General features: G+C 38.0%; 1 protein-coding gene across 5 annotated transcripts in view; it reads left to right on the forward strand.

Moving 5' to 3' along the window:
* The window catches only part of khdrbs2 (KH domain containing, RNA binding, signal transduction associated 2), a 73,162-nt gene that overhangs the window by 11,249 nt on the left and 45,501 nt on the right, over nt 1-16,412 (forward strand). For 4 of the 5 annotated variants that reach the window (XR_014877674.1, XR_014877675.1, XR_014877676.1 and 1 more), the window contains exons 2-3: nt 1,119-1,246; nt 15,979-16,095. Coding sequence is in view for 2 of the 5 variants with exons in the window: in XM_085183253.1 (XP_085039379.1) it covers nt 1,119-1,246; nt 15,979-16,095 (245 nt within the window). In the remaining 3 variants the exon portion in view is untranslated. Of the gene's footprint in view, nt 1-1,118; nt 14,144-15,978; nt 16,096-16,412 lie in introns of those variants that run through there. The other variant, XM_085183254.1, reaches the window with a different exon arrangement.

Raw genomic sequence — 16,412 nt, forward strand, 5'->3', positions numbered from 1 at the left:
TGAATTTTCGTCTATGTGATTTCACAGACAGTAGTGAAGAAAATCAACTTCACTTCATAAAACTGCAAAAGCTAACTCTCTAAAAGACCCGGAACATTGAGCTAAAGCTTTGAATGTTCACATGGTCAAATTGAGACATTTAGTTTTTTTCAAGTCAATTTAGTTGATCAATTTAAATTTAAAATCTTACATATTTGTTTTGAACGGTTCAATACTCCCTTCTAAACAAATTCCTGAATTTCTATAGATAAACTCAGGAGTAGTCAAATCTATGAGTTTCTGTGATGCAACAACTTACAATTATTGATAATTAGTGACAAAGCAGGGTATAGGCACAACAAACAGCTTCATTTCTAAATGCCTTTTCAACCTTGCAGCTCAGGTGTCGTAAAAAATTGTCCAAAGATATCATTGTTCAGGGAGTCCTTCCGCTCCTGTCAAACTGATATAGTATGCTGAACTGGGCACCTAATATCCACCTTTCATCTTTCATCTTATTTCAATAAGGCTGGGGATGCACAAAATGACTTTTGGGTCAATTTGCACAAGATTTGCCTACCTTGCAGATTTATAAGGAGAAACAGTGCAGTTTGATTGAAACCAATGATCTGCAAATAGGATCCTAATATCTTACTTTACAGATCTAATCTTAACCGCCCCAAATGGCTTTTACCTGCTAATATCTAACGTTTTATATGTTTAAGCCAACATCTGCATAAGTCCTGTGCTGCGTTGGAGAGACTCCTGACAGCCCGCAAGAGCTCAGTTCGTAATGAAGTGAGGTAGTGCGAGCTGAGTGTGACTGGCTCTATTGTTATTTTGATTGGAATTACTGGATCATGAGATTGCAGGGCCTGATGTGAAAGGACATATCAGGAGTCAGCGGGATTATCTTTTGTTATTAAGTGTGCAATGTGAGCATATTTACAGCTGACATAAGAAATAGTCAGCAAAATATTCAGCGTGTGAGTTAAATTTCTGCTAATGTGTTCCTGGTCTAAAATGACACTGTTTTGTTGTGATTCTGCAGTTGCTTATTGGCTGATGCTTTTTCAGTTACATAACAAACTCATTATTATCTCATCTGGTGTTTTTTTACTTATTTTGTGTCTCTGCAGAGATTGAAAAGTACGAAGGTGATGAATTAAGAAAAGATGGTGACACCAAGAAATACCTAGACATTATCAGCAATAAAAACATCAAGCTCTCCGAAAGAGTTCTCATTCCTGTCCAACAGTATCCAAAGGTAAGAGACATAACAGCTCTACAGGGTCCTACATTTTATTTTTTATTTTCTTCGGAAATGTGCAAGTGATCCGAACAATTAAACTGTGATGGAAGTGCAAGAAGAACAGAGTATGTGTTATATTTTTTCAGTCATTTTAGCAGCATTTTAGTCTCCCCTCCAGGTCGGCTTCACCTGTTCACAACTCCTACTTCTGCACTAAAATCCCCATGAGCCTCAAACTGGCTATTAGAAAGTCACCGGATGCTGTCTGTTTATTTTGATGTAGTCACCAAAAACCAAAGTTTTCAGCAGACTAAAGCACCCAAGGGTACAGTGAGGAACAGTAACCATAAATCACTCTATGACACTGCTCTGTGTCTGAGTTATGCAACGTCAGTACTGACAAAGTCTGAAACGTGGCCTAATGAGGCTGCTCCGTCAGGCAGCTAAGCAACACACAGCTGCTTGAGAAGCAGCAAAAGGCTGTACTGCCACTGCAGTCATGGAAAGCTCCACTGCCCTTGAGTTCAGACATTCATGAAAAAGCCTTTAATACACTTCATACTCACGCTGTACTTTCCTGTCTTTTTTTCCTTGTCATAATATCTCTGTGTCTAGCTGACATTAAGATGTTATATTATGTGTATAATAATATGTATTATTATATGTTTTATTTAATTTTGAGAAACGTGATTTTTGTTAGGCACACTTGTTTAACTTTTCTGTAACGCATATCTAACTAGCCAATCGGATGGCAGCTGTTCAGTGCATTTAGATTTGTAGACATGGTCAAGACGACCTGCTCAAGTTCATTCTCAGCACCAGAATGTAGAAGAAAGGTGATTTAAGTGATTCTGGAGGTGGCATGGCTGTTTGTGCTAGACGGCTGGGGCCAGTATTTTATAAACTGCTGATCTACTAGGATTTTCACCTCACAACCGTCTCTAGGGTTTACGGAGAATGATCAGAAAAGTCAGAGGAAGTTTTCTGTGTGAAAATATCGTGTTGAGGTCAGAGGAGAATGGCCAGACTGCTTTGAGATAGGAAAGCAGTAACAGTATCACATGTAACCTTTAATCAGATGGGCTACAGCAGCAGACGACCACACTGGGTGACACTCTTTTCAGCTAAAAACAGGAAACCAAGGCTACTGTTCTCACAGACTGACCAAAACTGACAACAGAAGATTGGAAAAATGTTGCCTGGTCTGATGAGTCTTGATTTCTGCTACAGCATTTGGACAGTAGGGTCAGAATTTGGCATAAGCAAGATGAAAGCATGGCTCCATCCTGCCTTGCATCAATAGATCAGGCTGGTGGTGGCAGTGTAATTGTGTAGGGAATATTTTCTTGGCACACTTTGTTCCCCTCAGTACCAACTGAACATCATTTAAATTACCACAGCCTACCTGTGTATCCCTTTTTAACCACAGTGTACCTATCCTCTGATGGTTCCTTCCACTTTTACCACTAAGCTACATTGCTAAAGAAAAATGGATGTACAATTTATAGCCTAGTTTACCTCATCAAAATGGGATTTTAGAACACAGTCTTCCTCTTTCATTCCTCTAACCACCCTCTTGAAAAGGTCAACACTACCATATTTTTACATATCAACATACCTGCTCACATCTTCCATAATGTTTAAAAGTAAAATTGTTTCTCCTGACAGGAAATGTGTGCCTTTCTTTTGGTCTAGTTTGTGCAAAAGGATAAGCTCGTAGTGTCAGCGGAAATCTTCCATAATTGTCTGTCAAAATATCAGAAGACCGTCAAAGCTGCTAAATCTGCCTACTTATCAGGTCTTATTTCGACCAATTGTCACAAGCCCCACGCTCTTTTTAAGATTTTTAACTCCGTGATTAATCCTCGTGCTACAGCACACAAGGAAGTTTCTCCGGCTCTTTGTGAAAGTTTTTTAAGGTATTTTATTGAAAAAATCACTATTTTAAGAGCCCCGTTTTTATCGGTAGTTCCACATCAAGTTTCAGTTTTTAAATGCTCTGCTGTCTTTCAGCAGTTTGAGCCTGCCTGTGACTCTTTCTGATGTAAAGGAAATAATTGACCACTTAACAATCTCCAATTCCCCACATGATATTCTCCCTGCCCGTATTTTTAAGGAAGCGTTGAATACTATTGGGTCTTGTATTTTATTAATTTTGAATGCATCATTGTCTTCGGGCTGTGTACCGTCTGCCTTCAAGCATGCTGTTGTTCAACCCGTTATTAAGAAGACTAATCTCGACCCCAGTGTTCTTTCAAATTATAGACCAATTTCTAAGCTTCCCTTTATGTCAAAGATCCTGGAAAAAGTGGTCTGTAAACAACTTCAGACCTTCCTGGATTCCAATGGTATTTCTGAAAAATTCCAGTCGGGCTTCAAGCCTCGACATAGTACTGAGACAGCTTTGCTAAGAGTTTTTAATGATCTCCTTTTAACCACCGACTCAGGTTGCTCTGTGGTTCTAGTCTTACTGGATCTGACTTCTGCGTTTGACACAGTAGATCATAACATTTTATTATCAAGGTTAGAGCAAGTAGTTGGCCTTAAGGGCACAGCCTTATCATGGTTTAAATCTTATCTTTCAGAGAGGTCACTCTCTATCACTATGGGGCAATATTCCTCCTCCTCGGCTCCTTTTCTCTGTGGTGTGCCCCAGGGGTCTGTTTTGGGCCCTATGCAATTCTCTCTGTACATGTTGCCCTTGGGATCTATTTTCCAAAGATATAATATTTCTTTCCATTGTTATGCCGATGACATTCAAATTTATTTCCCTTTGAGTTTGAATGTCACAGATCCATTGCATACATTGTTTAATTGTCTTCATGATGTGAGAACCTGGCTATCTCAAAACTCTCTAATATTGAATGACAGTAAAACTGAGGTTATTGTCTTTGACAGCCATATTCCATTGAACCAACTAACTGTTACCCTTGGCCCACTTGCTAGCTACCTCTCCAACGTTGTAAGAGACCTTGGGGTACTCCTGGATAGCTCTTTCAAATTAGAGAAACAAGTATCTACTGTGGTTAAATCCGGTTTCTATCAGCTACGTCAAATTTCTAAAGTTAAGCCTTTCCTCTCCCCCAAGGACCTTGAAAAGCTTATTCATGCATTCATTACCTCTAGACTGGACTATTGTAACTCCCTCTATTTAGGCCTCCCCCACTCCTCTCTTCACCGGTTCCAATTAGTACAGAACGCTGCTGCACGTCTTTTATCGGGTGCCAGAATGCATGACCATATGACTCCAGTTTTAACCAAGTTACACTGGCTCCCTGTGAAATTTCACATTGATTTTAAAATTCTTTTATTCACTTATAAAATCTTAAATAACACTGCCCCTAGCTATTTAACAGATCTTCTTCATTTGTATAACCCTGTAAAAGCACTAAGATCTTCTAACCAGATGCTCTTAATGCAACCTAAGTCTAGGTTGAAAACCAGAGGCGACCGTGCCTTTGCTATTGCAGCTCCTAGATTGTGGAACAACCTCCCTATTGCCATTCGCTCTTCTGAAACTGTTCAGTCTTTTAAATCTCATTTAAAGACCCATCTTTTTACTCTGGCTTTGATGTAAGATAGTTTGATTATCATTTGGTTGGTTTCTATGTTTGTCTCGTCTTGCGTTGTATTTGTCTTATTTTATTTTATTTTATTTTAATTTATTTATTCTTTCTTTTTTTTTAATTTGTGAAGCACTTTGATCAAAACTGTTGTTTTTAAATGTGCTATATAAATAAATTTTGATTGATTGATTTGATTGATTGACAGAAGGGAAAAGACTGCGTGTCACTACTTAACTGAGACACATATTGGAACACATCCTACTCCCAGTACCTGAAAAATACTAGTCCTACATTGAAAACCACCTCCTTCTGAATACCCAAATGGTTTTCACCACGTTCAGTATCTTGCCAAAAATAGTGGAAGATTAGTGCATTTTAACTTAGCCAATGAGACAAGTTGTTAAGGAAAAAAACACTCAACAAAAGAGTCAGTAAATATAATTTAGTCTTTTTGTAAAAAACTGCAAATTCAGATACTTTCTTTGACATATTTTTTTATTATCCCAGAGACAAAATCATATAGTTATTGCTTCTACTTTGATATATTTCAGTTTTTGTACATTCAAGACTTCATCATACAGTGTTACTAGTTACACGACTAGGAAATAGATGGTGCTGGGAGGAGAGAGAAATCTGAAAACTGTCCTGAACACAGGCAATGCTTTAGTCCAAGGAGCCCCACAGGACTCTCCATACAAATCAATTTGCTGTTTCCTCCTCAGGTCAGCATTAAGCAACTAATTAAGCTTTGTTCAGGACCTCTTCACTTAAATTGATTTAAACGCTATGAAAAATAGTGACTGAATTGGCTTCTTGGGGGGAAAAAAAGACAAAGAAATGTGTTTTTGTGCTTCTTTTTTCCCCCCACGTCTGTTATCCAAATATAAGATGTCTTATTGTTCAAAATTGCATCCTCATTGTAAATGTTAAAATATCATTTCACTTAGAGCACACAAACTGCTTTTAATATATTATATTTATATTTAGTGTATATTAAGCTTTTGGATGGGTGTGAAGAGCACTGACACACACTACAGGCATCCATCAGTTCAGCTGGTGGGTTGAGAGTTTTCTTATAATGCCAAACATATGGATTCTGCGGAAGCATAAGTTTTCTTCTTGAAAACGTAAAAATTGGAGGTAAAATTAAATTTCTGTAGATAGCGCATGTTCTGCTTTATATCCTTCCTGCTGATTAATTGCGTTCACTTCGAGTCCCATGTGTGAGTCTGCTCCTGATTAGATGGTTAATGAAAATCAGTGGAGCTTGCAGTTAAGAAAACCCGAGAAGCACGGAGGTACATAACAAATACATTTAAAGTGTTTTCATCATTTTAAACATGAAATAGAGAAGCTCAAGTTTGCCAATGCTGCACAGTAAGCGAAGCTGCAGTCCAGAGGGACAAAACAGTTGTCCAACAACAGCTTCTGTGACCTGATTGCACAGTCAGCACCCCGCAAGACTGCAGTCTCACTATCTTAAACATCTTGGTAACACTGCACTTTCATTTAATGATAATTTGGCATATTAAGCAACTCTCTGATCAAGTGCATGGCCTGCAAAGTGAATGAGCCAAACTAAAAAGAAAGCAGTGCAAAACTTGCAGCCATGAAGTAAATTGGGCACAATATCCAGAACTTTTAGTGGGGGGGGGGACTTAGTTAAATTAATGTTTTTGCATCAGTGTCACACTGAATGTTGGTCCTCAGTTCATTGATCGATATTTGATTTTTGTACTTTGACAACATCTGGCCCTGCCAAGATGCACAAACTAATTGGTTTAATTACACTGGAATTTTCTGCGTTTGTGACATCAACTCTTCAATAACATCCAGTCAGATTTTCTGTCACCGGTGGCCATGCAAAACACTGTTCTCTCTCATTTCAGTAGTCTGGCAGGGCTCATTCTTGGTTACAGCTTCCATCTTACTGAAGACTAATTAAATGCAAAGTAATTAAATTATTGCATGAGCGAATCCTTCTGAGTAGTTTTAGATTTGACAAGATCACGTGTAATTGTGAGTAAAACTACCAGCGCTAATGAAATCACTCCTAATGGCACATTGACAGACACGCTGCAGGTTTTCACTTTTAACATGTCACAGCAGGAAATGCACAGTATTGTTAATAAAAATGTGAGGATTCAAATATTCTTAGTTTATCATTTGTTCCTCTTGTTAACTGTCTATACTGCCTATGAAAAGTCCTGTTTAGTCTAATTCATGTATGCAGTGTAGTCTAGTTTAATGTTTCTGTGCTATAGATGTGATAATGGTCATGTTAAAGTCACGTTAAGACAATCCAGGGTCACACAAGTGTATAATAATGCTAGATAACATCATTGACTCAAGCATAGACCACACAGTATGCTTGCTTGTTGATACAGTATCACTTGACTGCATTTCAAATGTATGCAGATACAAAAAATGCTGCCAAATCAATACAGACACAGCATAGTACGGGGATATGGTTTTCATTTATAAGAGATGGTTTGCAATTTGCACATCAGTGCTGCACAAATTTATTAGACCACCTTTCATAAAAAAACAAGGAAAAAAAACTATTTCAGCTGAATTCACTGGACTGAATCACATATTTATGCCCAAACATTGGCCTTCTCCGAGAAGTCAAAAATTAATCAATCATAACAGTGAACCAAGAAAACAATTTTTTCTGATCAGAAATGTAAGTAAATAAATGTAATTTGGCATTTTAATTAAAAAAAAAATGAGGTGATGTACAGTTTTTACTGCTTTTCATCATTAAAATTAGCAAAAAAAAAAAAAAGGTCATTTAGAACCTCTGGACAGATCTTCCACTGACACAAGCAGATCGTTTTTTCACTGTTCTCTTTCTTTCTCCATACAAAATGATCACTTGAGAACATACTTTAATCTGTGTTTCAGTATCACACACTTAAACCACACTCATGAGCTAAAACATGACGAATATCCTCAATGCTTCTAAAACAGCTCAAACCTCAAGGCCATGGACGCTGCATACTTAACCTGCGATAGCACAACATCATTAAAGTTGTACGCTGGAGCAGATCACTGTTTCACTTGCACGTCTCCGCCAACACTGGGGTGCTTGTCTATAGTTTGCCCCCCACGCCCCCAAACTATTTTAGCCAGGTACCCACCGCTGTGACTAGGTGTTGCTCTCAAACCTTGCCATTTTGAATATGCTCTGCCCCATTTGTCTGACAATAACCATTACCATAAGCATTTCACCAGCATCAAACACAGCGACTCAAAGACTGTTCATTTGAATCTCAGATCTTGAAATGCACTGTTTTTATGAGATAATTTCACTTGTGATTGTTCATAATGTTTTGGCTCATCAGTACACTGTGGGGAAAAAAAGAAGAAAAAAACAGAAAATGTTTTGGTAATTTTCTTCCAGTACATTACCTGGTTTTTAACAGCAAATTTCTGTAAATGGTAAAAAAAAAACAATGTGTGGTTTAAAAACATAGGTAAAAAAAAATAATATGGAAAATTCCTTCATTTTAAAACAGCACATTTTACTGTATCTGTGCAGATTATTTGTACTGTGTATAAAGTTCAACATTTGTGGAATTACAATGGAAATGCTCAAATAATATAATATAGTAAGTATTTGATCTCATAATTGAGATCAAATACTTCAGCTACAGCAAACAGTGTTTTTGTAAAAGTGTCTTAATCTTGATAAAATTGTGCAGCAGCATGTGTGGAATACATGAATTCAGCTTGTAAAACTGCAGCTTCTACACCACCTTTCTATTTTTATCTTATGTATTGTTACAGACTGACCCATCAGATAATGAATGACCTGTGTGGTTGGGTTTTTTTGCAACGTTTTCTGCAAAATCTACAGCAGTTTTGTTTGTTTGTTTGTTTGTTTGTTTTGTTTTATAGCCTGTGAAAAAAAAGAAATTTGGCCTTGAGACATTGCTTCAGTAACCTTACCAACATTTCTATTTTTAATCTTCTCTAAAAACACCATGAGACCTTGAAACAGCGTTGAGATCAGTTAGCAGGTGAAAGAAGTTCATATGTATCTGTCCTTTCTTTGGTATGTAAACAAATGATCCTTACACAAGGTTCTCGTGAAAGTCTTGAAGTTTTGCTCTAAGGTTACTATTTACTCAGCAAAAGAATATGATTAAGATAATCAGCAAAGACATTATCATTTAGATTCATCTAGAATTTATCCTCTGCTGTTTAATGAGACAGTTTGATTAGCATCTCTTAACCTTGGGGTATGAAGTGGTTTTTAATTGGCTGACCTTGTCAGCTACCTTGAGTGTAGAGCTAGGGATTTCTGCAAAACTGAATATACGAGAATATTATATAAAAAATAGTTGTTCCCTTTTTATTAGAATAATGATTTTTCTTAAATAAAATGGACACATTTCAACCCGGTATTTTCAAACTATTATCTCAGCAGGTTAACTATCTCCTCTGCAGGTAAATGGAGAGCCCAAAACACATTAAACTGTATTTTGTCCTTGTGGATGCCACAATTTTGAGCTTATCTGTCTGTTATTGTGACCTTTAAATAGTGCTGTGGCTGCAGTGCTGCCCATACAGAAATCCCATTTTTGTCTGCCCAGAGATGTCAATGTCCTAAAGAAAGGCCTATCACGGGGAAAGGTGTTTTCCTTAGATAAGTACTGAATACAGTCAAGGGAGTACAGGGTGTGAATTAAAATTAAGCTCTTATATGATACAATCACAATTCCAACTCGGGATCCTACCGAGTTAGTGTTTATGTGATGACTGTGTGATGTGATGTCTGCTCATGTGACTTAAAAAATTGTAAGATTGTGCCATCCCATATTAACAACAGTCCATTTCTGGTAGTACATAATGCATTCGTTTTTAGAAATGTGACAGAATCAAGTGAAATATCTGGATATGGCAAAGAAAAAATCCACAGTATGCTGTTGATTGACACTATTATCCCAAAATGAAATGCACTATAGGAACCTCATGCAAATAGTAATGGATAGATATCTGCAAGAAGGCACAGCCTGTATAAAAGATAGATGCAGCCTTCAATATTAGCTTTAAAGCCAGCAGGGGAAATTCAGGGGGCTTCAAAAAGAAGCCAGTTTCTATCGATGTCTGTGAAAAAATGGCCCTCATCCTCGCTTGACTTGAGACCTCGGTAAACAATTTTCTAATGATACTCAGTCACCAGTCTCTTGAAATTATTTAGGATGACATTAATTTGTAAAGTATAGCCACATTTAAAGTAAAATAGGTATTAAAAATAGGTGTGCTTTGGGCTGTGTGTACCATTCCTCAGATCCATCCCTTGCAATATCACTTCTGGCTCCAAATCGAACAATAAAAATTAATAAATGTTTGGAAAACAACTCTGTTGCCTTTTCAATCAATGGTCTAATGGCTGTAACTGGTGGTGGGTGGCTGTAGCTCAGGTGGCAGAGCAGGTCAGCCACTAATCAGAAGGTCGGTGGTTCGATCCCAGGCTCCCTCCTGGCTGCATGCCAAATATCCTTGGGCAAGATACTAACCCTACTGGTGGTGGTCAGAGGGCCCGGTGGCGCCAGTGTCTGGCAGCCTCGCCTCTGTCAGTGCGCCCCAGGGCAGCTGTGGCTACAATGCAGCTTGCCATCACCAGTGTGTGAATGGGTGAATGACCAAATGTAGTGTGAAGTGCTTTGGGGTCCTTAGGGACTAGAAAAGTGCTATACAAATGCAGGCCATTTACCATTTTATTTAATCTATAGAACAGAACAAATCATATCAATGAGCTCACAGAGAACTTCACACTGTTTCCCCCTTCATCACTACAGAGCATTTTAGTATCTCTCAGCTTATTTTTGGCTTTCAAAGCCCAGTTTTACTTTTCTGATTCACGCTCTCATCTTTCCTGTTTATTTCACCAGGCGGATATTTTAGTGACAAAACACAGATAAACCCATTCTTTGCTAGATGCCTGTTAGCACTCATCAGATAAAGTTAGAATGCAGCTGGTGAGCACAGCCAGGCAATTAGCAGCTAAAGAGCCTAAGTTATTCGATACCAAACGAAAGCAAAACTGACAGTGAATACTGCTTTTGGTTTCATTTGATAGACACAAGCATGGCTGCAAGTTGTCGCTAATGCTGATTAAAGTCTGCTGGATGCAACCAAATAGTGTTTTTAGTCCAAGAAGCTATTACTGATTAATTATCCCATTAGTTAGTTGTTGGCCTGGATTCACTAACTGCCATAATACGTTGCATTAATGTCATTAACACAAAACCTTGTATGAAGATTTGTGTTAATGTGCAGTGAAACACAGTGAAAGTGTTGACCGTGCGCTCTCAGTACGCTGAATAAGTAAAATTTCTGTGATGAACTGAAACATTCAAGTGTGACAAATATGCAAAAAAAACTAAGGAAGAGGGAAATGAAACCCCATTTATTTCCAAATAAGTTGTGACACTGTGTAAAATATGAATAAAAACAGAATGCAGTGGTTTGCAAATCATTTCAGTTTAACTGTCGATACTACAAAACTACAGTTTTAGTAACAGATCATTTATAAGGTAATTTTTATTTCAGCTGCAAAAGACCAGAAAACCTTTGTAATGTTAAATAGTTAATATCTAATTAGTAGTAAAAACTTGTCTTGCTCTTGTTTTCACTTCAATACACTGTGAATTTTAAATGAACTGGATGTTATTCTCATTTTAAGAAACCTCCACACTTTATTCTAAACTAAGCTTTAGATAACAACTTATATTTCTTATTTAAAAGCCATGGAGCTGTTATAGACATGCGAGAAGGGAGCTGGGTTTGTGTGAACTTGTTTGTCTTTGTTCTTTCCCTCTTCCTTAGTTTTTTTTTTGCATATTTGTCACACTTAAATGTTTCGGTTTATCACAGAAATGTTATTATTAAACAAAATTAACCCGAGTAAATTTAAAATAAAGCCTTTAAATTAGCTTTTCATTTACTAAGGGAAAAACCTATCCAAATCTATGTGACCCAATGTGAATAAGTAATTTTCCTTATAAAAATAATAACTCATTGTACCAACAAGAACTGTAACCAAGCTTTTACAGTGACTTAAGTCTCATATTGCTGTGGAGGCGTTTTGGCCCACTTTTCTTTGCAGTATTGTCATAATTCAGTCATAATTCAATTTTAATCCATTCAGAGGTAGACTTGCTGGTATGTTTTGGATCATTGTGCAGGGCACAAACTGATAGCTGGAAATTGTCCTTCAGGATTTTGAGGTAGAGAGCAGAATTCATGGTTCCATCAATAACAGCAAGTCGTCCAGCCCCACACCATCATGCTATATATATGAATGGAAAATATTGCATTGCAATTGTGATGAACCATTCCAAGTATTTCACTGTAAATATTTAGAAAATTCTGCATGAAGTATGATTTGTATCACGTGTCTCATGTCCCCTAAAGATGGTCTGTATCTTTGTTTTTTCTTTTTTTATTCATTTTTTTAGACAAAAGTTGTAGATACACGACAGAAATGACTGATTAGCATTAACATTTACAGACAACCTCTGTTCAACACGTCTGGCTTTTGACTGTGTTGCCCTTCTGAAAAGCTCACCAGGTGTCCTCCCCTTTGCCACGCTGCTCCCCAAACACCCACTCATCTGCTTCCTTTAATGTCCGTGGGGCTGATAGGACACACTCATCCGACACGCTCGCAGCCCAGTCATCCCAAGCTCTCATTAAAGCATAAACCTCTACCTAAAGCTTTAATCCTCCTATCAGAGAGGACCTGGACTTCCACAGTACCACAGTTCACTAACCTGGCTGTGAGTGCCCTCAGGACATCTGCTGATCTTGACTGGCCCCAGTGCACTGCATAAAAGGGCAACAAATTTTCCAACCTGAAAGCTAAAAAGTTGTTTTGTTATTAGATATGCAATGCCACAGTGGTTTGACAAGGTGCAAAATGTCAGTATACTTCCCTTGGAACTGACCTTATACTGAAGAATGGAAACAAGCTGCTTTAGCACTTAAAAATATATCAAATTAATAAATAAAAATGAGGGGAAACATCAGGAGGGCGCTGAGTGCCTCCTTTGATGTTTGCCTTTTATTTAGCTTTTCTCATATAATCACATTTATTACTTTAAATTAAGGAGCATAAAAATGAACTTGTAATGTATTTTCAAAGTGTCATTATTTTTTGAATGTATGGAAAAAAGACCTTTGGTCTGCACTCACAAATGGGTCTATTTTAAGTTTACAAAGATCTCAGCATTGTAGGAAACATAGGACGTCATAAAAAAAACATAAAAGGCAAAAGCCAGCAAGAGTGATTTTACCAAATCAGTCCAGCCCCTTATAGACAACAGTGGCAGTATTGTTATGAATAATGTACACATGTGGTATTCCCCATATAATCAGACCTTCTAATGCATTCATTCATTCATTCGTTCAGGGAAAATGTGATGCTTTAAAAGTACAAAACTTTTTCTACAGGATTTGGTAGTTGTCAAGCTGGAGACATTAAGTTGTGCAGCTCACCAGGATTAAACTGATACAGTGCATATAATTCCCCGTTGCTTCCAAGTTTTACATGTTTGGGATCACTCTTGGTTCACACATTTTCATCCTTTGATTTACAAGTCTGCAAAGGTGACGAAGAATCCAATGTCAGGTCTCAGTCACTGATGAAGGCACCTTTCACATTTGGTGTGAATGCAAACACAACAACCAAAAAGTGTGAACAGAAAATAACACCTTTTTTTAAAATGAAAACTCGCAGGCATTTCTTGTTGTGTCAACATTTTTTAAATCATTTAACACAGAAACACCCATGTTTACTGACATCTTTAAAATAAAAGTTGAAGTTAGGTAAACTTGAACTCCTTTATGAACATACGGTACAGAAGCTGAAGCTGGGATGATCTTGTTTATAAAACTGGGAAAGGAAGAACAGATGTGTATTACATATATTACTGTGGGGATTACCTGTGCCTGCAGGGTGTCCTAGCATCGCACCCGTGTAGCATTGATGGACAGCCTAAAAAAACACAGGGACCTCTAGTGAGGTGCCTTATTAACTGTAGCCTCACGCAGCACCTTCTGGAGCCACACAGAACTTTGTTGTTTGTTCTCCTTTAGAAAAATGTATGCAGATAGGCAAAACATAAGACGGCTGAGACGTACATTCATCAGTTTGACAGCGCATTTGCAACACAATGAAACATGCTGCAAATACTGAGATGCCATTACAAAAGGCAAACCAGTTAAAAAACAATGCTACACACATGTCGTCAGACTGGAGATGTGTTTTTCACTTTGTTTTTGCAGATGCAGGCCACTGAAGGAAGCACAACCACGAAACAGACACACTGAGGTGCTTTTGAAAAGTGCTTTATTCAGCTACATTTGTAAGCTGTGTCCAACTCAATCTTCACCTTTTTCGTTATACCCTGTGAACTTGTAAGGTCACACAGCGCAGAGCTTTGTATTTTAGAATCAGTATGGAGACCAAAGCATTAAAATTTGGTTTTCAGAAGAAAAGAAAAAGAAGACCCAGAGTGTGCAATACAGCATACAGTACAAACAAGGGTTTCATTCCAGCCATTTTATCATCGAGTATTTGTTCAATGTTTAAAATGTCTTTGCGCTTAATTGTTGCATGCACAACACCCTTCCTTCTAATATCTGCACACTTATCAGTGTTAAGACTATAGGGGGTATATAGAATCATTTCAAACCTCATTTAACACTGAACCATACCCCTTTCCGAAGCTCAAATTGCTCACCATGGAGCAGCAGAATGGCTCCAGACATTCATTAGCTTAATGAAAACAGGCCACTCTTCTCCTACCACCCAGCGAGCGGCTTCCCGATGTAGCCACAACGACCATCTGCTCTCCAGCTCCCTGCCAGCTATAGGATAGTCCTGTCAAAGCAGCTGAAGAAAGGCATCCACAAAGGCGCCTTAATCATTCAGATCAGAGGACAGGCAAGGACAGCAGATTTTTTTTTTCTTCATATACACATCCCCTGGCGCCTCAAAATCCTGGTTGTGGCATTCACTTGTGGTGTTAATGATGTTCATTAAAATAAGTCAGCCCGGCACAAGATAGATGGAAAATTAGTGTCTGTTTCATAAATTGACGGGACACTTTAGGTTGAATAAGCTGAGCGAGCAGTTATTGGAGTTGCGTTGCAGCAGCCGCACACAGCTGGCAGTAAGGTTATGAGCTCTTCTCACAGTAGGAGAACCTGCTTTGTGAAAAGGTTAATGTCATTTTAGGGCTGGACAGAGTGCGTTGCAGTAGGCGGCTGACCACCTGTTCAACTCCGGAGGTGGTCTACTTTTAATCTCACCTAACGGGAAACATTTGAAAGTCGAAGCTGGGTTTTTTTAACAATTAAAAATTGTGTGTTAAGTAGTGTTAATAGTAATTTATTTCAAGTCGAAATCAATTAAGTCATCCCCACCCATGTTTTCAAAAACTGCCAGACTCACTGCAGTCGTGTTATGAGTTTTACCTTTTAATAACTGGTAATCTCAGCAGTGGTGTGGCTACCCAGAGTTACTTTTCTCAGTATGAACACTGGCTGGTGCACAGTGAGAGGGAAATGATAGCCCCAAGGCTTTTAATCTAATAGTTTGTCATCAGGATAGTATTACTTAATTTCCCACTGGGAAGAAAGTCATTATTTCTGACTTTATCTCAGCACTGACCTCTGGAACAGTCTCAGGAATATTATTGGTTTGAGTCCATGTTCCCATTCGTTTTCTTTCTCTTAGCATGACTTAGATGACCCTAAACGCCACTAAGATACATGACTATCGAGGGCATGGAGCAAGCACAAGATGGACACATATGCTGGAATGAAGATGAGAGTTGCATTTACCTTTAATGTGCTACACACAGAGCACCATTATATTGATTTATTACAGGCTACATTTCAGCTTTTTCTCACATGATAAATGATCAGTGGAATGTGAGGTTATATCGATAATAGATAACTAATGGCCAGCGGTGATCTTTCATGGTTAACCTTTTCTCTGAAAAGATCAAATCCCTTTTACATGCAGCACGTAAAAAGAGAGGATGCTTAGAAAACAGTTATATGGAAATATAAATCAGCTTTTTAACTATTAATTCTCTTCTTAGGTATGCAGGACACTCTGATAAGGTCTCTCATTGCCATTATTCTCCTCTTGCATAGTTTAATTTTGTAGGGAAGCTGCTGGGACCACGGGGAAATTCTATGAAACGATTACAAGAGGAGACAGGAGTGAAGATGTCCATCCTTGGCAAAGGGTCCATGAGAGATAAAGACAAGGTAAGGCGTCTATCGATTGGTGCTGAGATATAGCTGTTTGGCTGATCAAAGAGAAATATTTACAAAGACAAAGCTCTTGAAATCCTACCAAAAGCACAGTGGAATATTTTAACCAACACCATCTGAGCAGTAACTGAGATGAATAACACCCGATGAATAAAATTAATAGCTTTCACTTGACAAACATATGTAGGCGAAAAATGGGAATGTTTTTCTGTGTTGTTTAATAGCATATTCTGTAATCGTCAATTATGAAGGCAAAGTAATGAATCTCTTTGCCAAAGTCATTTATTCTGCTGACATGTGGTCCCCTGGAG

Source organism: Neolamprologus multifasciatus, chromosome 13 (genome assembly GCF_963576455.1).
Source record: "Neolamprologus multifasciatus chromosome 13, fNeoMul1.2, whole genome shotgun sequence".
Classification (NCBI taxonomy): Eukaryota; Metazoa; Chordata; class Actinopteri; order Cichliformes; family Cichlidae; genus Neolamprologus; species Neolamprologus multifasciatus.